We start from the raw sequence: 27,389 nt of genomic DNA on the forward strand, positions 1-27,389 counted from the left end.
GTGGCTTAAGGAATGAAGAGTCAAGGACTGAATTCACTTGTTTCAGTTACCAAGTGCATTACTGATCAGGAGAGAACTTCTAGTTTCGAGAGGGAAACATTCCTGATTTTTTCCTTTCCAAAGAAGGTTTATATGCTTTTGTCCCATGATTTATTTTGTAAACAAATGCATACATACCAGACAGGGATTTCACCTTTGACTTGTAACCTGCTTTCTTCACTCAGCAATGTCCTAAATACCTTTTCATGTCAATAAATAATATGCACGATCATTCTTAATGAGCACCTGGTATTCCTCATTGTACCATAATTTGTTTAATTGTTTTGCCAGATGTCTCTTGTTGGACATTTAGTTTACTTTCAATTTTATTATTACAGAAACTTTTTTTTTTTTTTTTTTTGCGGTACGCGAGCCTCTTACTGTTATTGCCTCTCCCGTTGCAGAGCACAGGCTCCGGACGCGCAGGCTCAGCAGCCATGGCTCACGGGCCCAGCCGCTCCGCGGCATATGGGATCCTCCCAGACCGGGGCACGAACCCGCGTCCCCTGCATCGGCAGGGGGACTCTTAACCACTGCGCCACCACGGAAGCCCTATTACAGAAACCTTAATAGGCATATTTGTATGTGGCTTTTTTTTGGCAATAATTACAGATTTACATGTAGTTGTGAGAAATAATACAGAGATCCCTTGTACACTTTGCCTACTTTCCCCCAATGGTAGCATTTTGTAAAACTATGTTGTAACCAGGATACTGATATCTTTTGTTACTTGAACTTGCATTTGTGTGTATTTACATAGCTTTTTGCACATGTCCAATTCTCCTGAACTAAATTTCTTAAAGTGAGAATTGCTGGGACAAAGAGTTTGACCTTTTCGTCCAGGTTCTAGTGAAAGGGCTCATTTTCCATATCTTTATCAACACCACCCTTGGGGATATGTTTAGGCTATCCCTCTGTAATGCAAGACTACTTTTCTTCTAGTACTTCTTTAGTTTTGTTTTTGATATTTAGTCTATTTGAGGGACTTCCCTGGCAGAGTGATTAAGACTCCAATGCTCCCAATGCAGGGGGCATGGGTTCTATCCCTGGTTGGGGAAATAAGATCCCAAGTGCCACATGGTGTCACCAAAAAAAAAAAAAAAGTCTATTTGAACTTAACTTTCTGGTAAGATGGGAGGAAGGGGTTAGATTTTTCTAAATTTTTTTCCCCTAAATGATTAGCCAGTTGCCCCAATATAACTTATTGATATCATCAAGCAGTTGACTAGTTTATCAAAATATTGTTAAAGTAGGGAATCATTTAAAAAAATAAGTTTATATTTAAAGTTATTTATTGATGTAGGGCCAATGCCTTTTGAGTGTGGAAGAGGTGAATTTAGCTCCCACGTTTAAAAATCTCAGGAATAAACCTGGTTGGCCCCAGTTAGGTCATGGTGCCTCTCCCTCAGAACTATCACTATGGCCAGGAGCAGGCACATCAGAAAATGATCAGAATAGTTCTCAAAACCATTTTACAGTGAAGAGTGAAGAAGGATATATTTTAGACTAAGGAAAAGAGTGTAGTGCAGGGGGAAAATGGGCAACAATCACGGGTTGCAATATCTACAACATTTTATTAAAGCACAAAATTGTTGGAATTAAGCTAAATAGAGAAAACATAGTAAATAGTTACGAAAAACATTGATAACACCACTCAACTCACACATATAACGAATGCAGGAAGGTCTTAAAAAGTTTACAAGTTGAAAATTATGGAGATTTCCTCAAACTGGATGTAACAGCTCGCTGCTGAGCATGGCATCAATATAATATATAAGATCTTTGAGAGAATGCTGTCCCCGACTCTTCTGCAATCTAGTGCCTCCTAGAAATTTGTTCCTTGGGAGATTCAGACTCACAGGCAGCCAGAGGGGACAAGTCAAGAGTTGAGATAATCTCAACTTAGGGTCTAATTTTCTTCATCTAATTGACTGTGTTGAGGTTATAGAGACACAGCCATGGTGTTTTTCTTCAGCTCATTCAAAAAGATATGAAGAATATGAACAATTTTTCACTGCTTAAAAATTCAGCACATAAAAGGCTGAGCGAGAAGTATTTGGTACTGGAACTACATAAAGTTCTATCTGATGGAAAATTATCTATGAAACTAAGATAAAACAGAGAAACTCATCATGCTGTATCTCATATTTTCAGAAAGTAGGCAGAGTAGAAACTTTTATGTCAAAGTGCTCCAATTTTAGCTTAATGAGTGGTCAAACTACATTATGCTGAAGTGACCACACAACTGCCTCTAGAGCCCAGAAGAACCTAAAATCAGATTTAAAGGACAAAAGAAAACAGACTCAATACATATACAAAGCAGAGAAAAAACAATCCCACGAGATGGTCACTACTTAGACAGTATTATATAAAGATAAGGGACACTTGGGCTCTACTTCACTTTGATGGTTCTGAATTAAAACTACCTTCCCCAAACTAAATTCAGAGGGGAAGAAACTGAGAGATTCACATAAATTTAAAACCAGTCTTGAGCTCAATAAGACAATTACTTAAAATAATCACCTCACATTTTAAAACAGATCATCTTCATCTGATTCTTCGAGGTACTTTATAGGTTTCTTTGTCCGTCCCGATTTTGCCCGAGAAGCCACAGCTGAGTCTAAGTCCAGGTGAAAGTCATCACTGTCCTCCTTGGGTTTCTAAAAGAGAAAAGCCCAAGTAGTTTGTACAATGTCAACCTGACAGCAGAATTTCGATGCAAAAAATATATCAACAGACTACAACTCAAGGAGTTTTCCACCTTCTAATGAGTAGTAAGAAATTGGGACTTCCCTGGTGGCACAGGGAATCCGCCTGCCAATGCAGGGGACACAGGTTCGAGCCCTGGTCCGGGAAGATCCCACATGCCTCAGAGCAACAAAGCCCGTGCACCGCAACTACTGAGCCTACGCTCTAGAGCCCGCGTGCCACGACTACTGAAGCCTGCGTGCCTAGAGCCCGTGCTCCAAAAGAGAACCACAGTGAGAAGCCCGCGTACTACGACGAAGAGTAGACCCTGCTCGCGGCAACTAGAGAAAGCCCACGTGCAGCAATGAAGACCCAACGGGGCCAAAAATAAATAAATAAATTTTTAAAAAAAATAGAAAGAAGGAAAGAAATAGACTGAAGGCAACTCTCTCATTGACTAATTAGTGGCATATTTAACTTTTTTACAACTAAACTACATAGAGTAAAAGGCTAACGGACTATGGGATTTAAATTTATTTCCTTAAAAATGTGCCAAATTATTAGGAGCAAAGCTTGGTTATGTGCTTCAAAATACCTACAGCAAAAGGACTGACTAGGATAAATACCTTGCTTGTGACTGCTTTAGAAATCATTTTCTCAAAATTAGAGTCGGAATCATCAGAAGTGGACGGCTTCCTTTTGCGGTGACTCTTGGTTTTGGGGGGATTAGGCTTTTTAGAGACATCAGAATCCAAGTCTGGATCCTTTTTGGTTCCTTTTGGTGCAGCCCTTTTTTTGGCCCCTGTAGTAGAGGTGGAAGACTGACCTGCAAGTGAACACAGGAATTTGTCAGGGACACTCTTAGCTGAATTGTTCCCACAGTGAACCTTCTTTAGCAACCTGTTGACTGCTTATATTTAACATAGGAAAAGACAACCTAACAGAGATGAAATGCATTAGAGAATCAAAGTATTCTTAAGCATATGATTTTTTTGTAGGTATATGCTTCATGTTAAACATTTGCAACTGTTTCTAACTCCCATCCCTGTCATAGAAATGAGCTAACTAACACCTGGCATTTTGAGAAACATGCTATTTTTAAACCTTTTGACTAGCAATTTTGATTATGAAGATCTAAAGATTTGTTTTCAGTTGGTAAAGGCTTAATTTCAATATAGTAAATTTGGGGAATAAAAATTGAAGCTGACTTGTGGCAGCCAGTAGCTAATCCCAATATTAACCCATCTCAAAGACTGAGGCTCACTTTTTGCTGCCGTCTTCTTCACTGTCACGTTCTTTTTAGGAACAGGGTTTGTGGTTTTAGTTACAGCTGGGAAATCAGCAGCAGGAGAGCTTGGAGGAGGTGGTACATTATCCTTGGCATCATCAGCGTTAAGGTCCGTTACTTCAAATGGAAAGGAAAATAATACATATAAGCAATACATGAAAATCTGTTTACTGCTTTTGTCCCTGCTCTGAATTTCTATTTAAACACAAAGTCTGTGACTTTCCTGGAATATTTCAAACACGCTTTTGTAACTCTGTTCTAATTACTGAGTTCTTCATGAGCAAACAATAAGTTTTTCTATCTCTAGCACCTAGCATAGTACCTGGCAAGCAAATGATTACTTTTAGTACATTTAGTTTAAATGTAGAACCTATTTATGTGCAAAACTAAACCTAATGAACAATATCAATGTAATGCTAACAAGAACCCACATTTATTTTCAAAGACAGGACTTGGATAATGTAGGCCGGGTTAGAAGCCGGGTGGACCTGAGTGCTCCAATAAAGCAGACATCTCACTATTTTTACTTAACATACCTGATGTGGCACTTTTCTGTGGCTTCAGTTCTTTGTTAGTATGTCTAGAATAATAATAATAAAAAAATCCTGATGACCAATTCTAAATGTGTCAACAAAGAATATATCATCAGCTATTAAAAACAATCATGATAAAATCCCTATTAGAGAGGATACTTACTTTGGGGAAGTTGTGGTCCTAGGTGGACTAGCATCTGATGGGACACGATCTTCATCTTGAGTGTTTTCATCAAAATCTGAGAAATCTTCATCTGAATCCAAATCCATTGTGAATTTGGTTTTTGCTGTTAAAAATATACATATACAAAGAATCAAAGAGGATAACAGGAGAAATATTTAATCCACAGATTAATATAACATTTCCTGAAGATATAAGCTTCAGTTTAATCTTCTAAAAGATGTTTTAGTTTCTCAAAAATGTAATTACTGCTCTAAGATATAACAATTTCTGGGATTATGTGCCTTGAAATAGATTGCCCATTCAAATCTTCACTCTTCCTTACTTGCTGCTCTCCGTGGCTCTTTTTCTCGGGGAGGGACATCAAAATTACTTTCGTTACTGTCTATATCTGATTCCGAATCAGACCAGGGGTTTCTCTTTTTGGCTTTCTTGACTGGTTTAAATGGCAATGTAGTTTGTTTCTTTGTCTTGGTACCTGGAAGGGAGATAGGAATTAACCATGTTTACATATTCTTTGACTCACTTTTCTCCATCTATCATCCATCCATCCTTCAAATATTTATTGAACTCTGTGCTAGTACTGGGAATAGAATGGTGAACAGAAAAGGACATAGTTCCCCTTTCTGTGGAGCTTATAGTTTGGTTATCTAATCCCATATATAATAATAATCCCACATGGTATATATGTTTACATAGGGCATGTAGTATGTATGCATATGTATATAAATAAGAGGGTTTTCCAAGAAAGAGATGCTTAAGTTAACTAGTTGAAGGGAGTTGGATGACAAAACATTCCAGTTTAGGAAATAACATGTACAAAGCCCTGTGAGAAAACACAGTGCACTTAGGAAACTGAAAGAAATCCATTATGGCTGGAAAGCAGAAGTCAGAGGGAGAGTGGCTGGTCTTTTTTTAAAAGTCTTTGGCTGCACCCCGCGGCATGTGGGACCTTAGTTCCCTGACCGACCAGGGATCGAACCTGCGCCGCCGCCTGCATTGGAAGGCGGAGTCTAACTACTGGACCACCGGGGAAGTCCCAAGAGAGTGGCTGGTCTTGTTAAGGATTTTGTTTTAAACAGGGAATCAATATGACCAGATTTGCATTTTAGAGTTCTCTCAGACTGTAGTGTGGAGATGGGAAAGGCACAAGAACAGATGCAAGATCAACAGAAGGTTACTGCTGAAGTCAAGGCGAGGGAAACAGCTCAAAGGGAACAGAATGGCTGGGCCCGAACCTCGAGGAGCATTTAATGGCTGAGTTAAGGAGGTTTAAAGTCACTAAGTCTTGTTAATTCTTTTCCTCAAATGTCTCTCATACCAATCCTTTGCTATTTATTTCCCTCATCTAGGCCCAAAGATAAAGACAGACTCCTTATTGATCTGACTTAGTCCTTTCTTCATATTCTTCCTTCATACACCTACCTATTTCATATCTCCTAGTTGAATCTAATCTTATCCACCCTCCTCCAACAACCTGGTTTTCTAACTCTCCATAATCTGGTTTAACTATTTTCTACTATTTTCCACTCTGTTAAGGGGCCTTCTCATCGTCCCATGCATATTATATGTCCATTTGCCTTCTCCCAGTCTAGAATACCTAAATCTTACCCAATCTTTAAGACTCTAAACCAAGTTTTACCTCTTTCACAAAGCCTCTGCAATCTACATGTACCCACACTGATCTCACCTTTCTCTAAATCCCTACAATGGCTAGTATGTACTGCTTTACCTTTCTTTCCTGATAAACCTCTTGAGGGTAAGCGCCATGCTTCCCCACTTCTTGTGTCCTCACAAGACTTGAGATAGTGATGGGAAACGTGAATGTTCAAAATACTTATCTGATTCACTGCTTTTATATGCTAATTGATTGCTAGGTAGGTTTAAAGTTAAATATGTGCTGTATTATAAGGCCAATATATAATTTTCCACAACACAGCACACACAACATACTTTTATTACTTCTTTTTAATACTAAGATGTTTCCAATTATTTTATTCATCTTTGTATTCCCCACAGAACTGAACGTTATCTATCAAAAGTAGATACTCAAGGATAGACATATACATCAATCAATGGAATAGTTAAGAATCCATAAATAAACCTTAATATTTATGGTCAATAGATTTTTGGCAATGGTGAAGACAATTCAACAGGGAAGAAGGTTTTTCAATATATGGTGCTGGGTCAACTGGATATCCACATGCAAAAGAATGAAGTTGACCCCTTCCTTATGCCATATACAACTTAATTCAAAATTACCTAAATGTAAGAGCTAAAACTAAAAACTCTTAGAAGAAGATAAGGGGTAAATCTTTTCTTTTCTTCTTTTTCGCCATGCTGCACAGCTTGTGGGATCTTAGTTCCCCAACTAGGGATTGAACCCGGGCCCATAGCAATGAAAGCATGGAGTCCTAACCACCAGACTGCCAGGGAATACCCTAGGGGTAAATCTTAATGACCTTGGATTTGGCAAAAGATTAGATATGACACCAAAAACATGAGCAACAAAAGAAAAAAAGAAGATAAATTAGACTTCATCAAAATTAAAAACTTGTGCTTCAAAGGACACCATCAAGAAAATGAAAAGATAATCCACAGGCTGGCAGAAAATATTTGAGAATCATATATCTGATAAACGTCTGGCATCTGGAATATAAAGAACTCTTACAACTAACTCAACAATAAAAAGATAAATAACCCAATTAAAAAATGGGCAAAGGATCTGAATAGACATTTCGCCAAAGAAATATAAAAGCCCCAAAGTGGAAACAATTCAAATATCTAGCAGCTGGCGAACAAATAAATATAATGTGGTATATTCATACAATGAAAAACTATTTGGCAACAAAATAGAATGAAGTATTGATACATGTTACTACATGAATGATCCTTGAAAACATGCTAAGTGAAGAAGCCAGCCACAGAAGAACATATTATATGATTCCATTCATAGGAAATGTCCAGAATAGGCAATCTAGACACAGAAAGTAAATTGGTGGTTGCCTAGAGGGAGGGGGAGTTGGGAGAAAATGGGGGGTGACCAGTAATTGCGTACAGTGTTTCTTTCCAGGACAAGAAACTGTTCTAAAACTGAGTATACTAAAACCACTGAATGGTACACTTTAAATGAGTGAATTTGGTATGTGAATATCTCAATGAAGAAGTTAGAAAAAAGTAGATATTCAGTAAAGGCATAATCAAATGGTTAACAGAATTTTTACTTCTATTTAATTTACCGAGTGAGTGTTAAGTATATCCCAGGCATGGTGTTGAACTCTAGGGATAAAACAACATGACTAAGATATGGTGACTGTCCTCAGGAAGCTTTACATATGAATATATTACATATATTAAAACCTCATAACTGGCTAGAAAGTGAAATCTAATAAACTGAACACTTTCTTTAGATCCCAACAAAGTATTTCATTACAAAATGATCTCTTCTAAAATAAATCAAATCCCAAGGACAATGTTAGGGAAGTTCAAGTATACTTCAGATATAGCCCTTCTTCATGTACCTCAATAAGAACTTTTGAACATCTATATGGAACGTACTAGGTAACAAACATAATTTAGTCTCAACTCTATATGATTTTCCTTAAAATGTTTTAATACCTGGTTCTATTTTCTGTTTCTTTTCTAATCTCTGTTTTAGGCCTTCTATTTCCATCCCATCCTCTCGAGAGCTTCCTTCAGTATTTTCATTCTAAAAGACAGCAAGACAAAAATGGTTAAGTTCTACCCGTTTATTATTTGGAATAATATAAGGTCAAACATACAAATATATATCTGTCAAAGAGTGATTTTTTTTTTCTTTGTATTTTGGCTAAGAGCTCTGAATAAAAAAGGGTATGGGTATGACTTTTTCAAGATACTTAAACATTAAAAAAATCAGGCTCATAAGAAAGGAAAGTTATGATTAGTTGATAAATTCCTGAGTACGGGATTAGAAGTTTTATGATTAGTTCAATTTTAAGTGGAAAAATACTTAAAGTGTTTTATGTATAATGCTTTCAAGAGTATTACCTTAATTTTTTTTTTAATTTTCTTTTCTGCCTCTGCTTTCATCTCTATGGTCACTTGGGGGATGACTCTTTTTCCACATGGAGAAGGCAAAACTTCTGCCCTTTGTGTTTTTTTCCCCTTTGCTTTCCCACCTTTCCCAGGAAGTCCTATTTGTTCATCTTGTTTCTCCTTTGCTTCAACAGCCTACAAAAGGTTGATATAAAAAAGCAAGTTTAGGGAAGAGATATGGGAACATATGTATAACTGATTCACTTTGTTATAAAGCAGAAACTAACACACCATTGCAAACCAATTATACTCCAATAAAGATGTAAGAAAAAAAAAAAAGAAAGCAAGTTTATAAGCTAACAAAGACATTACAGCATCGATGCCACTTTATAGGGACAGAATAAAAGGCAACGGTTAAACTGATTTCAATTTGTTACATCTTAACATAAATTTGTGATAAGCTGTTCTATCAAGTATACCACCAATATTAAGGCATACTTTGTAAACTCAAGAAATAAGAAAGGATGTGATTCCAGTAATATACATTTATCCAATCAACTGATTACAAGCTGGACATCCAAACTGAAGTACAATAATATAAATCTACATGTTAGGCCTTTTATCTTAATTTATGAAATACTTTTTCTTATGTTAAGATAATACTGGAGAACAAACCACATTAGCAATTTTGGTAACAGAGGATCTCCTGAAACTACTGATTAGCTAGCCCTGAAGGAAACTATTTTTGTCCTTTCAGGTTTACTTGAGGGACTGGGCTCGTTTTCTTCCGTGTTTGAATTCTCTTTATCTTCTCAGTCCCAATAGGTGAAAAATCAACTCCTGCCCTTTCCCCTCTTTGTCCAAAAACTTTTAGGTAGTATGTTTCTTGGCACCATTTACTTTATTCTAACTAGTTTCTAACAATGTTACTTTATGTGTTATCTTGGAATGTATCTCCATGCCTCCTATATTCTTTCTATTGCCAATTGTGAAATTTCTTGACAAAGAGGTGTATTGCTAGAATACATTATTTCATTAATAAAAATTCTAACACAGGCATTATAAACTACATACCTCCAGCTCTTCAACAAAAGCAGCCAAGTCTTCTTTCCACAAATCTGATGGACTCTTTCTCTTTAATGTTTCTAGCTCTTGCTCCTTCATAAGATAGTCAGAAAATTAAGTTAATTTATGTGCATAAACAGCATTTTCCCAAAGCACACAATTTACTTTCACCGTTGGAATACAACCAAGCAACATGTACTATCCATCAACAACTCACTTTTTCATTTCTTAGTCTGCACAGTTCATCTTTCTTTTCCTTGGTTAGATACCAAAGAGGCATATCAAGAAGGTAGTTGAAGGTTGGTCCAGAATCTGTTACAGAGTCACTCTTTTCAGTTTCCTTTTCATTGTCACTCTCTTCATTTTCTTCTTCATCTGCAACCTAAAGGAGAAATTAAAATGTAGCTTTAATAGGAAATGTGAAACATAGACATTAGACTATACATAGTCTTTAATAAGACAGAAAATGCTAACCAAGAAGTTACCTTTTGCTGGGCTTCTTTCCAAGCCTTCACAGGATCCGAATCATAACCTCTTTGAATCAGAACTTTAATTAATTCTTTCTTAGGCTTGTTTTCTGTTTAAACAAATGTGAACAGAGATAGTAGTTTTGAGCAATATTTTAGGAAAGGGATAAGGTTTTACCATATTAAGTGAAAAGATTAAAACTGGAGATTAAACTGTCTTCTTGCATAAATTTGTACATCCTGGTGGATAGTCAAGTCTGCTCCTAAACCACTGACAAATGTAAATTACCACAAGGGAGCAGTCAAATCATATATGAGGTAGTGACTTAATCATAACTTGAATAACAAGACAATCAAAACCTTTATTTCTGATAAATATTGACCTCAATTATATCCCCTGGTCTTCTATTTATTTATTTATTTTTAAAATTTATTTATTTATTATTTATTTTTGGCTGTGTTGGGTCTTCACTGCTGCTCATGGGCTTTCTCTAGTTGCGGCGAGCCAGGGCTACTCTTCGTTGCGGTGCGCAGGCTTCTCATTGCGGTGGCTTCTCTTGTTGCGGAGCACGGGCTCTAGGCACGCGGGCTTCAGTAGTTGTGGCACGCAGGCTCAGGAGTTGTGGCTTGCGAGCTCTAGAGCGCAGGCTCAGTAGTTGTGGCGCACGGGCTTAGTTGCTCCGTGGCATGTGGGATCTTCCCGGACCAGGGCTTGAAACCACGTCCCCTGCATTGGCAGGAGCCTCTCCCGTTGCGGAGCACAGGCTCTGGACGCGCAGGCTCAGCGGCCATGGCTCACAGGCCCAGCCGCTCGGTGGCATGTGGGATCTACCAGGACCGGGGCACGAACCCGTGTCCCCTGCATCGGCAGGTGGACTCTCAACCACTGCGCCACCAGGGAAGCCCGGCAGGAGGATTCTTAACCACTGCGCCACCAGGGGAGTCTCCTCCCTGGTCTTTTAATTTCAACACCCGAGTGGGCAAGTTTTTAGTGCCACTCATTCAGACATTGATTTCTCTTGATTATAGTCCCCTATAATGCATTTGTTCCCTTTTTTCTATAGCACCCCTCTCCCAAAGTTTACTGCAGTCAATTTGTTAGACTTTGAGGGACACTGAGAGTTACTAGTTATAATAGAGTGAGGTTTTGAGTACCACCTTTCATCAATTAACTTGATATAGGTCGCACTTTTAGGCCCTCTATATTTACTCCTCAAGAAGACTGGATAGTCTCTAGTATTTCCTAAATTCCAGTCAACTAAATACTTTTTACTTTTTATTTTTCCTTGAGTCATATCCAATATTACTTATTTTAGCTTTGTCTTAAGCAATATCATCTGTGAAATTAGGGGACTGATATGCCATCGTTATTGTATTTTAAAATATCCATGAAAATGAACATGTAACTACTAAGTTAAACATTTTCATGTACCATCAGAAAATGATCCTGTGATCACTGGTAACTTGTGTTGTCATGTTTTGGGACTTGCTACTACAACCCATAGTTACCTGGCTTTTCTAGTTTACTCTGGCCAGAGCTGAGCCATTTCTTTCAACCCTCCAGCTTTAGTCAAAACTGTTTTCTTCCTGGTTACTTAAACTCTGATTTAGTTGCTTCTAGAATGTCTTAAAAAAATTCCCTTAGACATGACTTTCAGTCTTGAGTATACCATTTACTTATAATATAAGCCATTTAAAATCCTCCTTCCTTTTTTTGTTTTTCTATCAGACTTATCTCTGCTCTTTATCAATCAGTTTACACAGGGACCTCTTCTAGCTCTCTGTTCTCTTCCTGTCTAAATGTTAACTAAATCTTGATTTCTCACGACGCTCAATCTAGGAAAAGCTATCTCTTTTAAACTATAAATGCTAATTTAGGTATTTGAAAGAAATACCTGTGCGTGTAACCAGTGGAAATAAACGGATTTTGCCCGCCCTCTCCATCATCCCTCTCACCAAAAATGTTTAAAGGAAGTGAGGTACGATAGTAATTTTAGTACAGGAAGTTATTGTTCCAAAAACATACCAATGATTATTTTGCCATCTATTTTCTCTAAGATAAAGCGAGCCTGATTATTCAGTTTAGCAGATTCAGCGCCAAGCATTCCCAGAAGCCATTCTTTTCTTAATCCATAATATTTAAGCCTGAGTTCAAAGAAGTCTCTTAGAATATCCAACACTGTGTCGTATTTCTTTAAACAGCCTACGTGGTCAAAAAGCACCTAGAAAAGAAAAACAAGATCGGAGTCAACAACAGATAAATTGGCTAAACTTTAATCGTTTTAGAGAAATGACTTTATCCTTTGAAACTGTAAAAGTAGCCTAAGATATCCTTTTAAAATTGATATTAATCTTAATATAAATGGAAACATACATATTTCTCATGAAACAAGACATACCATAGAGTTGCATGTGAGACTAGTTTGGAGTTTGAAGACTTTGTGTAGTCCAACTCTCTCTGCCTCTGCCAGTTTTTCTTCAGTCATCTTCACAACAAACTTCACAGTGGTGTCTGTGTGGTATTCCCTATAATCTGTTATCAGAGGGGGTGTCTTCTCAGTGCCATTCAACATGGGTTCTAGAACCTGTTCTTTATATGTCTAAAGAAAGAAATAATCCTTTTGTAAGTTTCTCAAACATAGGCTCCTGAATATTCAACAAACATCAGTATAAAAAATGTTTCCCCTATCACAAAAATCAAAAAAGAAACCCATAATTACTTACCTGGGTCCATGTTCTGATGGGAAGCTCTGAGATTTCAATGGTTGTAGAATTAAGAATAGACATTTCACCACTAATCACATATTGATTTGGAGCCAGCTCTTCAACAGTACCCTTGAAGTTCTTGTAACTTGGAAGCTAAATTAGTATTTTAAAAAAGAATATTTTCGAAATGTGATACTAAAACAAATCCCAACAGCATTAAACAATAAATCTAACATTAAGCATGAAATAAATTTTCTATTTGTGTCTTCTTTAACCATATCAACTGCTGAATTGAAACCAGAAGAAAACTAATAAGGTTCCTAGTACCACAGAATAGTTACCATTGGCAAAGGTTCTTCTCCATCCATCAAACGTCTGATGTTATTCACAACTTCACGAACATCAAAGTTGGGGATTTTGCAGGACCACCCAGTACCAATTCCTTCAGCGCCATTTATCAGCACCATGGGTATAATGGGAATGTACCATTCAGGCTCAACACGTTGGTTGTCATCATATAAAAACCTTAACGTGTGATCATCTTTTGGTGGAAATAACAACCGAGCCAAAGGGCTAAAGAAAACAAAGAATGTTATTTTAGAAAAATATTGGCTTTGACACAACTTTCACGGAAAGAACATAAGTTATCTCAGATATATACATGAAAATTACTTTGGCTTTACTTGCTGACTAATATTCATTTACCAATATTACTTATTGAGTACTTTCTACATGCCAGGCACTGCAGATATAAAGCCTCAGTCTTTAAGGAGCTCAGTACAGGGAGATATTCTAGTACAGGCATTTTGTCAGGCGGTATGGTAAATGCTAAATAGAAAAATAAAGTAGCTAAGATTGATTGAGGGGATGCTAAGGAATGGTAAGCACTTTCTGATAGGATAACATTTGAGCAGAGAAGAAACTGAGAGAAAGAGTACTGCAAGCAGAGGGACCAGTAAGTCAGAGGCCCTGAAGGCATGTTTGACTATAGGCAAAGAGGCCAGGTGTGTTTGAAGCAGAGATAGTAGGAGATGGAATCAAAAGACATGGGGAGTGGGAGCACATATCATATAGGGTCTGGTTTGCTAAAATAGGGCTTTAGTTTTTCTCTGAAGGAAGAAGTTGGAAGGTTCTGAACCAGAGTAACCTATTTTAAAAAAATCAACTGGCTACCAAAAGAAAGAAGAATGGTAGACTATAATAGTCTGTATGAATATAATGAATGGGGTGGCTTAGTATTTTTCCAATGTGGAGCCCACAGGGATGCAAGTGTGGAGAAAAGGAGTCAAAGGTAACTCCAAATTTTGAGCCTGAGAATTAGAAGGATGGCTTTCCATTTACTGAGAAAGGGACTAAGGATATGGTTTTGAATTTAACGTTTGAGATACTTATTAGACATCCAGGTGGTAAATGTTGAGAGGGGACATGAAATTTAGAGGGTAGGGCTGGAGCTATGAGACTGGATGTACGAGGTACCATCCATGGATGGGAAGGCAGTATAGTTAGTGGAAAGAGGTCTGATGAAGGAGCCCTAGGGCAGGCCAGTATTTGGAGGTTGGGAAGATGAGAATGACCCAGTGAAGACTAATAGGGAGGAGAACCAACAGTCTGGTGTCTTGGAGGACAAATAATGAAAGAAGACTTTCAAGGATGGAGTGATTACCGTACCCTATGCTGTTGAAAAGTTGAATAAGATGACAGGTGAAAACTGACTACTCATAATGTACTTTCCATAGACTTGTAAAGGAAGTAAAATTTCAACTTGTGGTATTTAAGAAGAATCAAGTTCTTCTTTACTCCGGCTCAAACTCTACAGGGTTTCCCAACCTTGGCACTACTGCCATCTTTGTTCTTTGCCGTGGGGGTGCCGCCCTGTGCATTACAGAGTGTTTAGCAATATCCCTGGTCTCTGCTCACTAGATGCCAGTGGCATGGCTCCCTAGTCATGACAATCAAAAATGTCTCCAGACATTGCCACATGTCCCCTGAAGGGTAAAATCTACCCTGGTTGAGAACCACAGCTCTATATGGAGAAAAAGAATAAAATAAAAGAAATGGGAGTAAAAACATTTATGGTTTGGCAAGGAAACAATACTTCTAAGGGATACAAAGGCTAAGCTATCAAACTGAAATAGAATTTTGACTTTCTACTCATTGCAAAGAGTAGCATAGTTAAACTTTAAAGAGCTAGTTTTAAGCAATTAATAATCCAAGCATCTGCATCAAAAATCTATTTTCCGATTAACTGGATTTTTCTATTTTTGGTCAACTAAATCTCACAATACTTCAAAATTGGAATGGCAATTCACAAAAAAATCGGAAGCATACCCACCTGAGCATTGTGAAGATGTATCGAGGACTAGCAGAATCCTTGCCACCATGCAGCCTGGTACCAAACTGACCAATGGGCTGCAAGAGGTTCAGATTATTGCTACCCACAAAGTTCTGAGCCAAATTGATAATGGTCATCATTAGTGACATCTGTGGGTGGGGGGAAAAGATTCATTAATCTAATCTGTAGTCTCTCGATAATAACATGTTTGTTATCATGAGTGTGTTTCACTATAATCCTGTAAGGTTTTATGAAGTGTAGATATTTATTGACTTTTCCCAGATAAATACATGGCAGGAGTAGTACCCTAAACCTAAGAATTCTGGCTCCAAGTTCAGGGATCTTGCCTTCCAGTAATTTCTATCAAGTCCTACTCAACCTTGAAGGTATAGCTCCTCTATTCACCCTCAGCAGAATGAAATATTTCCTCCTTTGTGTGAAACACTTTGCTCATTTCTATTCTAGCATGTATCACTATTCTGTAGGGGGTGTGTGTGTTTGTGTTTGTGTGTGTGTGTGTGTGTGTGTGTGTGTGAGATATAACCCTCTGGTTAAACTGTGATTATACCTTAAAGGTAGAGAACATGTATGATTTATCTTTGTATACTTGGTACATGCTAAGCATTCAACAAATGTTTATTATGTGAACACTTATTGAGTACCTGCTATATTTTGACTGAAGCAACAAGCAAGACAATCATTACCTTTAAAGTTCTAGAAACTTATAGGCAATCTAATTCTTTAAAACTGTTTTACATAATAAATGCAAAAAAAGCAATTTCGAAATAAAAAATGAACAGGTGTATGTTTGTATTGATATAAAGTCAAACAATTTAGACATATATGAAAAATTGGAAAGTTGCCCTTTCCAATTCCCAGTGATAACCAAAGTTAACAATTTGGAGTATATCCTTCCTTTAAGTATTATTCTGCCTCTTTTTTCTTTTCCCTCACCTGACAATAGAACATGGACATTCTTCAATGTTAGTACATATAGATTTACTTAAGTTATATCACTGATTCCATTCATAGATGTGTCATAATTTATAATAATTTTCCAATTGATGGACACTTTCCATGTCTAAATTTTGGCATAACAAAGTTATAGCAAACATCACTAAATCTCTTTGAACACAGATCCTTGCATATCTTTTGATCTATTATAGTATCCTTATAGGAACATTATTTTTATAAACAGATTTGTTAGGTCAAAAAATACGCAATTTTATAGTTTGATATATTTCACCACATTGTTCTCTACTATGGATGTATAGCTTATACTTTCATCAACTGTTTGGAGAATGACTTTGCAGGTATTTCTGCTGTAATGCTTTCTGGAAACATTATAGATTATGTGTTTACCTCACCATGATGATAAGAGGACATCTCAGCTACTGACCCAGCTAACTGGGCAACCTTCACCTCTCGCTTGTCATTCCGTTTGAAACATGTAAACAAAACCTTTCTCTGACCTGGCTTCAAACCTTTAAAATGAAAGAAGTGCAAATATTAATATCCTCAAATTAACCATTTCAGGGCATTGATTCCCATCTTATGATAAAAACAGAACTCACCATCCACCATAGATGGGATAGACCTCTCATTATCAGAATTTGAGAACAGGATAAGTTCCTTATTTATGAAGTCATTATATGTCAGATATGTGGTAGTTTGCCCATATAAGTAATCCTGAGGAACCAAAGAGAGTATTACATGATCTAGTTTAAAATAAAAAATATCACTCGTCTTAACAATGCTTAATCCAAAAATAAAACAAAGACACATGTTAGCATTATCACTTCTATGATAATTGTTAACTCCCTCAAAAGCAAAGAATTATGAAGTATTTTATATGTTTTAAAGACAAAATGAATTTAAGTGCTGCACAATCAGGAAAAAAGTGCATTGACTCTGTAGTTTCTTTCAGGTCCAATACATTTATGCAGCAGTCTAAATAAGAATAAGGATATTTATAAATAGTTATCCATTAACTTTTTAACTGAGGTACTTATTATTCAGTAACTTTAATTTGCTATAATGTCAATTCTAAAGGTAATAAATAGTACATTTTGTGAGATATATTTAACATTTTTTTACCTCAGGAAGGCCAAGTAACTTTCGTTGCCTTCTATCTTCCATGAAATGAGTTAACCATTCCTTTCGATCATCTATCTGTTTTTTGCTAAAGGCCTACAAATTAGAAGATGAAAAAGATGTCACTGGCATGAATGGTTCCAAAATATTTCTTCTATAAAAAGTTAACAAATAAACAACAAAAACTCAGTTTCTAAAATATCTGGCTCCTTTCTTTGGGATATGCTTACTAAAAACAATCTATTTTATAAAACATTTTATTATATGAAAATTTAAATGTTTCAATTGACTAGTTGAAGCATTGATTTCTAAAACTAGAAGGTATGTATGAAATACACTCAAACTCACCAGGCTGATTGCAGCATCATCTTCAGGACCTGAATATTTGAATTGGATACGATGTCTTTTCATATCTGCAAAGTACTCTTTAGCTTCTTTTGATGTGCTGGTGCCCAAACCTACAAAACCAAGAACACCAAGTTACTCCATATAATATTGTACAATGGTATATAGCAAAATGAGAAGTTCTATGTGAGTTTCATTTCAAACCTTTGTAATACTTGACTTTCCATTTTTTATGATTTGGCGTAGAATTCTTCCATTCTTCAAACTCAGGAAGGCTATAGAATGCCACTTCTTGCTTGTTTTTAGACACCTGAGGTAAAAAACACATTGCTGTGGCTTTCCACACTTCTGGGTCCCCTGCATACCATCATACATCACTGGGGTTATATGTGTATCCAGGGTTGAGGAGTAGGGCCTTAAAATATCCATTATGGTATCTTAGAAATTAGTATACCTTTACAATGGGAGTGATAAATTCCTCCAGAAAACGATGGTGCAGAAGAGAGGGCCAGTTATGATGGATAAAATTAATCAGCAAGCCTTTGATATGGGAACCGTCTTGGTCCTAGAAATATTTGGAAAGCCAAAACACAAAAGAATTGTTTAGAAACTAAAAAGATTATGATCGACTTACTGGTAATTTCTCAAAAATTTTTCTATGGGGATTAAAAAAAAGGCTATTCAAATTCAGACTCACTTAACTTATATATGTAATATACATAAAATGCAAACATAATATATCTTATTAGATGTGGATTAAAAATAATGAACAAAGCTCCAGTTAAGTAATTTCCTTTCATGGCAGAAAAGCAATGCAACAATAAGATGTGTTTAATTTAGGTTAACAATCTAAAATATTTGCTATCGGGCTTCCCTGGTGATACAGGGGTTAAGAATCCACCTGCCAATGCAGGGGACACGGGTTCGAACACTGGTCCTGGAAGATCCCACATGCCGCGGAGCAACTAAGCCCGTGCGCCACAACTACTGAGCCCGTGTGCCACAACTACTGAAGCCCGCATGCCTAGAGCCCGTGCTCCGCAACAAGAGAAGCCAACGCAATGAGAAGCCTGTGCACTGCAACGAAGAGTAGCCCCTGCTTGCTGCAACTAGAGAAAGCCAGCACACAGCAATGAAGACCCAACACAGCTAAAAATAAATAAATAAATAAAATTTAAAAATTTAAAATATTTGATAACAAATCTGACCTGATCTGTCATAATCATTATCTTCCCATAACGCAGAGTCTTCAATGAATCTTCATCTTCATAGTTTTTCTTGTACTGAAGACCCACAATCTTGATTATATTGTTAATTTCAGCATTTTCCATTATCTGAAATGGATGTATAGCCAAAAATGTACTATTTTGTTTATAAACTTTAAAAGAACAAAGAATTACAACAGTATATGTTGCTTGGGTTTTCTTGAACTCCAGTATTTTGAGTTACTAGCCTATATGTCAGTAAGTCAGAAAGATCTGTTAAGATATGCTATAGTGTACCCAATTTCCTAAAATAACAAAAAAATATCCAAGGTGTATTTCAAAATGCCCAATAAAGGAATGAAATACAAGCATGAAGTCCTGCATTATAAAATTAGATTTAGATTCTGAAGATAGTTTTTATGTATTCTACCTGTTTATGAGAAGCTTCTCGAACATTAAGCATTTTTCCTCTAAGAGGGAAAACCCCGTACTTGTCTCTCCCAACCACACCAAGGCCTGAAACAGCCAAAGTTTTAGCTGAGTCTCCCTCTGTCAGGATAAGTGTACACTCAGTGGAGTTCCGGCCTCCTAAAATAAACAAATTAATATTAGCACATTTAGTTCAACCTCAACTATACTAACTCAGACATGTAATAAAACACAAATAATTTACAATTCATAACAAGTTGGCTGAGGAGTCAAATGGAGGTAAGTAATTAGATCCATAGTTTAGCTTAAGTTTGTAATAAAGTCTTAAGTTTCTTAGACTAATTTCTCATGACAATTATACTGTTGCTAAACATTCATTTAATCATATTACATTTAATATATTTGTTGGTGATGAGGTTTAAGACATGCTACCCCAAAATATGGCACCTTGGCATACTGAATACCTTAAGCTGACGGAATTTTGAGAAAATGGTAGAAGCAGAAAGATCTCCTGACCTCCCCGTTAAACTTCGCCCCTGAAGCATGTCGTAAGACCCTCATGAGGAGATGCCCTCTTTATACCTGGTGGAAAGGAATATTCTAATCCAAGATTGAGGGTCACCAAGAAGAATCTGAATGAAAAGGCCTTGCTAAGTTTCCCCAAGTTTACTATACTTAGCTCATAATCATTATCCTATCATATCTTTCCACAACTTTCCACTCTTCATCAAAACTAGCATAAAACCACTTAGGTTTAACCATTTCTTTGAGTCTGCATTTCCTTACAATTTTCTGGTGTCACAAAAAATCATATTAAATAAATTCACATGCTTTTTTCCTGTTAATCTGTCTTTGTCAGTTTAATTTTCAGAGATAGCCAGGAACCTAAGAAGGTTGAGAAGACTTTTTTCTCCTCTACATTAGGTAATAGATTACTGTATAAACATTCTTGTTTTATACCCCCAAATAATCATCTCAACACTACTTTTAACAGCTAAAAATTGAAATGACCCAAGTGTTCAATAACAGGGAACTGGTTGATTTTTAACAAAGTACAAATATTCCATTGAGTATTAAGTGTCAAGGGAAAAATACCCACAGTATGCTGTTAATGAATAAAACAAATAACTGAACTTCAAGATTTAAAGTTTGGAAACATGATTAAATGTGTACCTGCATCATTGGCATCATCAAGTTTGGGAATTCCTTTGATTCTGTTATGTTTTACAGCTGAACACTTCTTGTTTAACTGGACTTGGGCCTTAAATTTCACCCAGTTTAGTATGCTTTCTACAATACCACAGCCAATTGCCTGAAAATGAGAGGATTCATGTTAGGGAAGAAGAGTTCTGTCAGAAATCTGGAGTACAAATGAGCTCACACAAAAATAAAAAGAATTCAAAGATGAAAAGAGGTAGAAAAGTAATGTCTGGATAGAGGGTGGCACATCTTCCTGCCTCAGGTTACCACTACCGAGGGAGCTGCTTCCTTTGGGTTCATTCATTCAATAAATATTTATTGACTACATACTTATATTGTGCCAGGCACTGAGCTCCATGTGGAGATCTATTGGTTAAAACAAATTAGACATGGCCCTTGTCCTCAAGGAGTTTAGTTTACTACAAGGAAGACAGAAATAAAATGAGAAATTACAAGTGTGACAGGTGTTACAGATAAGTGAAAAGCATGTTATATATAGTAATGCATGTCCAGTGTTATATGGGAACAAACTTAGGGAAAGAAGTAGAAAGTAAAAGCTTTCCTGAGGAAATGACATTTAAGACCTAAAGTAGTTGGGGACTTCCCTTTGGTCCACTGGGTAAGACTCTGTGCTCCCAATGCAGGGGCCTTGGGTTCGATCCCTGGTCAGGGAACTAGATCCTGCATACATGCTGCATCTAGAGTCTGCATGCCGCACCTAAGAAGTCCGCATGCTGCAACTAAAGATTCCGCATGCTGCAATGAAGATCCCACGTGCCACAACTAAGACCCGGCACAGCATGCATAAATAAATAAATAAATAAATATTTTAAAAAAAAAGACTTAAAATAGCCAAGTGTAAAGCATTTCAGGCAGAGTAATCCTCTGCCTGAAATGTGAAAAAGCTCTAAGGAGGGGAAGAGTACTCTGCTTTTGAGTAATTTAAAGCCAGTAGAAGTGAAGCTTAGATAATGTAGGAAAAGTGGCACTGAGATGCGGTTGGAAGTGGCAGGGTCTCGCAGGCCAAATTAAGGAATTTGGATTTAGATTTATGCAACCTAGTGGTTAGTTGGGGCCTTTGACTAAAACAGGAAATAGTTTTGTTTTCTGGGGGTGGGGGAGTTCCTTGTATGGCGATCAGTTAGTACGGAGAGAACTAATTCAGTTTTGGATGTGTCCACTGAGAGCAACTTTAGGCATTCAATGCTCGGTAAGCAGTTAGATGGGTTAAATTCAGTAGTGATCTAAACTGGTGACATGTAATGGGTAAATATAGATGGTGTATAGATGGTGATTAAGGGCTTGGTAAGACCTGGTAAGAGGTAAGAGTTGTTTTTTTATTTCCTTTTCAGAGTGAGAAGACATGTGGGAGGAAGCTTTATTTCTGCAGGGCTGAGAAGGGCAATGGAAAATAAAGGAAGGTGCTTCTATTTTTTATTTTCCTCTAAGTACTCACAGCTTTGATGAATTTTTCACTCAACGGGCACGTTGATCCAAAGCTCTTGACTTGTAAAGTCATGTTCTCTTTTGTCTGGGAGTCGAAGGTTGGGTTTTCAATTAAGGCGTTCACAAAAATCCACATGTGATTTTTTACCTGCAGTAAAAGTTGATAATAAATCACTAAAAACTTACTCATGCCTTGCTTTATTTATAGCCTTTCTCCTCTTTCTTGACTTTAGAAAAAGAACACTGCGTTAAAGTATCATACCTGATGTGCTTTTACTGCAACACCACCCTTGTTCTTTTTCTTCACAACATCAACAAGTTTAGTCACAATCTGATCAGCTACATAATCAACATGTCTGCCACCCTAATGAGGAAAAATACCAAACTGTAAATTCATTACCCTCAAAATTATAATAATAAAACATTAAAAAAAAATCTAATTTAGCTTCCTTTATGCCAAGGTAGCCAAATATTCAAGTTCATTTTATAAATTTAAACAATAATACTTATATGTAAAGGTAAATCATGATTAATAATTCAAAAATAAAATTACCTTGGAAGTAGCAATGCTGTTGACAAAGCTGATTTGCTGAAAGCCTTTTTCACTCATTGTTAAACACACTTCCCACCTGGGGTTTACTTGTTCATGGATAATTTTCAGTGCATTGCCAGTTTCATCTACCTTATCCTTCAGATACATATCTACATAGCTACGGAATCCTTTTATCTAAACAGGAATTAAAAATAATAGTATGAAAAATTTATTTAAAGTAAATTAAAAAGTAGATTGTAAAGATTTTTCAAAACTAATGAAATGGTGTTCACTGATGGGCATAAGAGGATGGTCATTAAAAGACACAAAAGGATTTATTTAGGAGATTCTTTGAGAAAGACTTTAGTGAACTTAAAATGAGCTAACTGATTTAAAAAAATGTAGCATAATGTTTTCTTTACAGGAACATATTTGAGAAGTGGTTAAGAAAAATATATGGGATGGAAAAAAAAAATCAGCATTGCCTTTGACAATGATCTCAATTCCCTCATTGCCCACACCCAGGAAAGTACTTACTGGAAGCTTATTTCCATTGAGAAAGACCTTGACATCTTTAGTGGATCCAGCAATATCATATGCTCTTCTAACCATCAGTGCAACAATATCTTTGTCTAGGTTTTGCATTTTAAACTTAGACAAATCAGGGTGGAAGGTAATACATGTATAATCTTCTCCACTAAAGGGCTTGAGTTCCATCTCACCAGCTCTCCCCATGTTATCCCTCCATGTCTATGGAAATAAAGAATAGAGGAGAGAGAAAAAATTCAAGTAATCTCACAAACTAGAACTAAATAATGCAAATTTACAAGTCCTAAAAAACCCTCCCAAACAAACAAAAACCAAACCCCCCCCCAACCCCCCCAATATATGTTTATGAATAATTTCCCATGATGTAATAGCTTATAAATTATGTCAAACCATTAATACCAATATAAATTGCTATAGTACAATTTATAATCAAGGCACAAGATACCTATTTACTTGCCTGTTTGAACATTTTCTTGTATTCTCTACTGGCTGTTTCCACAGTAAATTTGGTACTGAATATGTTACACAATTTGGCTCCATAGCCATTTCGACCACCTGGGCAAATAAAGGTAAAATACTATTTAATTGTTCTTATCTCATTAACAGCTTTATTTCTTAATCACTGGCAATGTTATTCAATTACAGAGATTTACTTCCATGCTTTTAACCTTTATGCCACAGACAGTCATTTAAAAGATGTATTTTTTTTCAGCAACAAATATGTTTTTTATTTTCCTCAATACTCTACCCGTTACTTTCTTTTCTTCATCATCATAGTTACTAGAAGTTAGGAGCTGTCCAAAGATGAGAGCTGGGACATACATCTTCTCAACTTTGTGTTCAACAACAGGAATACCTTTTCCATTATTCCATATACTAATTAAATTATTCTCCCTAAGAAAAGAAGAGTGAAAAAAATTTTTATAAAACAGATGTTAAATTAGTGCTTAATATTTTTTAATATTTAAATATTATTATCTCTAAAATACATGAGTTCACAAGTCTCAATTTCTTTATGACGCTTTTTCATATATACCTTTTGAACGTCGGCATGCTTAGTTCCTAACACTCCTGAAATAGGAGCCAAGAGAAAAACAATAAATCAATCCTTTTCCAACACCTGAGCAGACACTGATAATATTGAAAAAATAGGAAATTTTAAAATGTTAGGATAAACAAAGGGAAATGATTTATGCCCAATGGAAAGAAAAGGACAAAATTTGGAAACAATATTATTATATCACTTTTAAGGGGATCATCTGTACTGTCCCAGCACCCTTAGCTTTCCCACCCAACAAAGTACATTGCAAAACAAATATGAAAGGACATTATTAACTGTAAACTTCCCTGCTCGCCAATAAAATGCTAAAAATTTATTTGGACTTACTTATCTCTTAGTTATTTTAATTCTAAGAAGATAATATATTTTAGTTATAACCGGAAACAAACTATGGTTCTTACTACAAATAGTACTGAGTATTATCTACAAAAAAGACTAACTAAATCTAGCTTAACATTTTTTAAAAGACTATGATATCAAGTCCTTAGGAGCATTTGAGTACATCATTAACACGTTTCCCAAAAAGAGTCTAAAGTATAGTTTATGTTATAACTCATCAGGCTAATAACAAGGGGAAGCAACACCCTGACTACCCACAAAGGGGGACATTCATAAGCAGAAATGTTAGATCAAATTATTCTCTATCACCACCTGCTGGTTTACTATTTGAATAGCATCATGAGAAAAAGTTAACAGCTATAGACTCCAGAATACTTAGAGCAGTTAGTGGAGATGCTTACTAAAATATTTAGGGATGAAGTGTCATAAAGACTGTAATTTATTTTGAAATGATTCAGAAAAAATATAGATGGGGCAAATATGGCAAAGTGTTGATAACTGTTGGATCTAGATTGTAGGTATCATAGATTGTTCATTTTAGCCTTCTACCTTTCTGCACTTTTGCAAACTCCCATTTAAAAAAAAGCCAACTTTACTATAAATCAAAGTAAATGCAACTAACAGTAACAATGAGCTATAAAAAACAAAAGACTAAGCAAGAGACTTACGGGTCAATTGTGACTCTAATACAAGACATTTTGGGGTCCCTTTGTTTGTTGTCTGCAGCATTGACTGAAAGAAGATAAAATACACATTGGTAAAAAATGGAAGTATTTTAAAAAACATCCTTTAACTCTAAGACATAAAAAGAAAAAAATCTCAAGCAGCACAGGAATATCATTAATGAGGTTCATTTAGCAATTTTTATTCATAGGCCTGTTTCTAGGAAAGAAGTCAACTTCCTAGATTCCAGTAGACTGCCTCACCTTTGCCAACTGTTGTTTGAAAGGATAGGATTTCTGGCTACAGAGGGTTTGCTAGGAATGATACTTCTTAGAAAGGATCTGACCAGTGGACCTTTGTATTAAAGAATATACTCACCTGCATATAGCTGATTCACTTTGTTATACAGCAGAAACTAACACAACATTGTTAAGCAATTATATTCTAATAAAGATGTTTAAAAAAAAAAAAGAATACACTCACCTAGAATCTCATCAAAGATTTTGTACAAACCAGGAACAAAAGTGACTTCCCTACAGTTAATGCCAATATCTTCATCGTAAACCCACATTTGCTGGAAATAAGGCAAAGAAATATGGTTACTTTGACCATATATTTATTTTATTTTACCATCATGACTACTGTAAAGTCTTCTGGATTAGTAGGATAACATACATGATAGATTAGGTCAGTTCCAGTGACACTCCAAGTAAATGAAGTACAGAAAATTAACCTGGAAAAGTATACATTTTAACTACTTAGGAACTGCATTTAATTAGCTTGGTTTTACCTGGGTCACTGATTCCACAGAGCCAATGTAGGTGTCTGGGCGGAGCAGAATATGTTCCAGTTGTGTTTTCTTTTGATAGATTCTTTCAATAGACAGTCTTTTCTTAGCATCTTCATTTTTCTTTGTTTTGTTGACTTGCATATTGTCATCTACAGGCTGACAATTTTTTAAAAATTGAAGAGAAGGTATTTTGAGTCACGGGTTTATCAGAAACCATAAACAAAACACCTGTCATAGTGATCTGCTTACACACACTATAAGAAATCACAACCTTTTAGTAGTTATCAGTGGAGTTGACATCGTTTTGTACAAACATGGCAGTTTAAGTTACTGCAGCCAGGTTCCCAGGCGTCCGTTTAAATTGACATATTATTTTGCCAAGTGTATCTGACATGGAAATATTTTTACGTGTTAGACGCCATCAATAGCATACACCCCCTTCTTTCACCTACTCCACACATATTTACTGAGTGCCTACTAGGTCCCAGGCAAATAATAGATTCTAATTCAGCAGCAGCAGCAGTTTGCGAGGCTATGGGTCCCATCCTTTGGGCACGTTAACGTTTTGAACACTGGAGGGATGTATTTTGAGCACCTCGGGGCTGCCGGCTGCACAGTGGGAACCCTGTGCCTTGCTCTGCACCTTCCAAGGTCAGGGGCGTTCAATCCCATTTTCAGCCCCAGGTAGAAGAGGAGAGCATCTGTCTGTGCCGCTTAAAGCCCCACGCGGACCATGATCCCACCGATCTACTCCAGGACTAAGTGAACTCCTAGACACAGTAAAAACACAACTGCACACCCTAGAAGCCAGGTTAGCCGACAATACTTCGCTATTAGCACGAGAAAGGGGTTTCAGCCTCTTCGCGATCACGCCGAGCCCAGGGGACCCGAATCGACGCGGAACACCGACGCCCAGTCAGCCTCTGCCGGACCACAGCCCAGACGCCTCCCTCTCTCACAGGCAGCCGAAGGGATGCCGGGCCGCGTTGAGGCCCCGCGACGCGACCCTTCCGCGAGCCGTACCTGCAGTGGTGACATCTCCATGGTGACGGTCGTGAAGGACGGCTCGAGAACCCTGCAAGCGACTATGCCGGAGCAAACTGAGACAATCACGGAGCAAACCTCTTCTCCACAGACGTTCGTCGGTTAAGAGAGCGCTTCCACTCCGGTTTGAGCTTTCCGCTAGCCCGCCCAAACCAGGTAAGCCAATCGCTGAGGCGCTCTCACTGGCACCGATCCGAAAAGCCAATCAGAGCTATCCTTTTATATCCACCAATGAATGACTGAGCTGGCCGGGGGCCCGTTCGAATGAACCAATTAGGCAAGGGAAGCGGGACTAGAACACATTCAAAAGGCACCACTCGGAATCGTAGCCGAGAGACGGACAGGGAATCTAGCCAATGACGGGGGCTGGCTTGTTC

At 37.0% G+C, this 27,389-nt stretch overlaps 1 protein-coding gene across 1 annotated transcript; it reads right to left on the reverse strand.

Annotated features, from left to right (window-relative positions):
• Window positions 1-1,593: 1,593 nt before the first annotated feature.
• Window positions 1,594-27,146, reverse strand: TOP2A (DNA topoisomerase II alpha). Its single transcript, XM_019939374.3, has 35 exons — window positions 26,992-27,146; window positions 25,969-26,124; window positions 25,662-25,752; window positions 25,184-25,247; window positions 23,865-24,010; window positions 23,574-23,671; window positions 23,105-23,317; window positions 22,589-22,762; window positions 22,298-22,399; window positions 22,046-22,183; window positions 20,563-20,701; window positions 19,391-19,548; window positions 18,964-19,089; window positions 18,210-18,320; window positions 17,960-18,065; window positions 17,759-17,868; window positions 17,414-17,506; window positions 16,891-17,005; window positions 16,679-16,800; window positions 15,317-15,465; window positions 13,326-13,557; window positions 13,003-13,137; window positions 12,678-12,878; window positions 12,305-12,500; window positions 10,297-10,388; window positions 10,029-10,193; window positions 9,821-9,904; window positions 8,759-8,941; window positions 8,348-8,438; window positions 5,055-5,207; window positions 4,712-4,835; window positions 4,552-4,595; window positions 3,992-4,132; window positions 3,354-3,553; window positions 1,594-2,699 (listed from the first exon to the last, which is right to left on the reverse strand). Exons 1-35 carry the CDS (start codon window positions 27,010-27,012, stop codon window positions 2,571-2,573), a joined length of 4,602 nt encoding a protein of 1,533 aa, XP_019794933.1. The 5' UTR covers window positions 27,013-27,146; the 3' UTR covers window positions 1,594-2,570.
• Window positions 27,147-27,389: the final 243 nt, after the last annotated feature.

Source organism: Tursiops truncatus, chromosome 20 (genome assembly GCF_011762595.2).
Source record: "Tursiops truncatus isolate mTurTru1 chromosome 20, mTurTru1.mat.Y, whole genome shotgun sequence".
In the NCBI taxonomy this organism is placed as follows: domain Eukaryota; kingdom Metazoa; phylum Chordata; class Mammalia; order Artiodactyla; family Delphinidae; genus Tursiops; species Tursiops truncatus.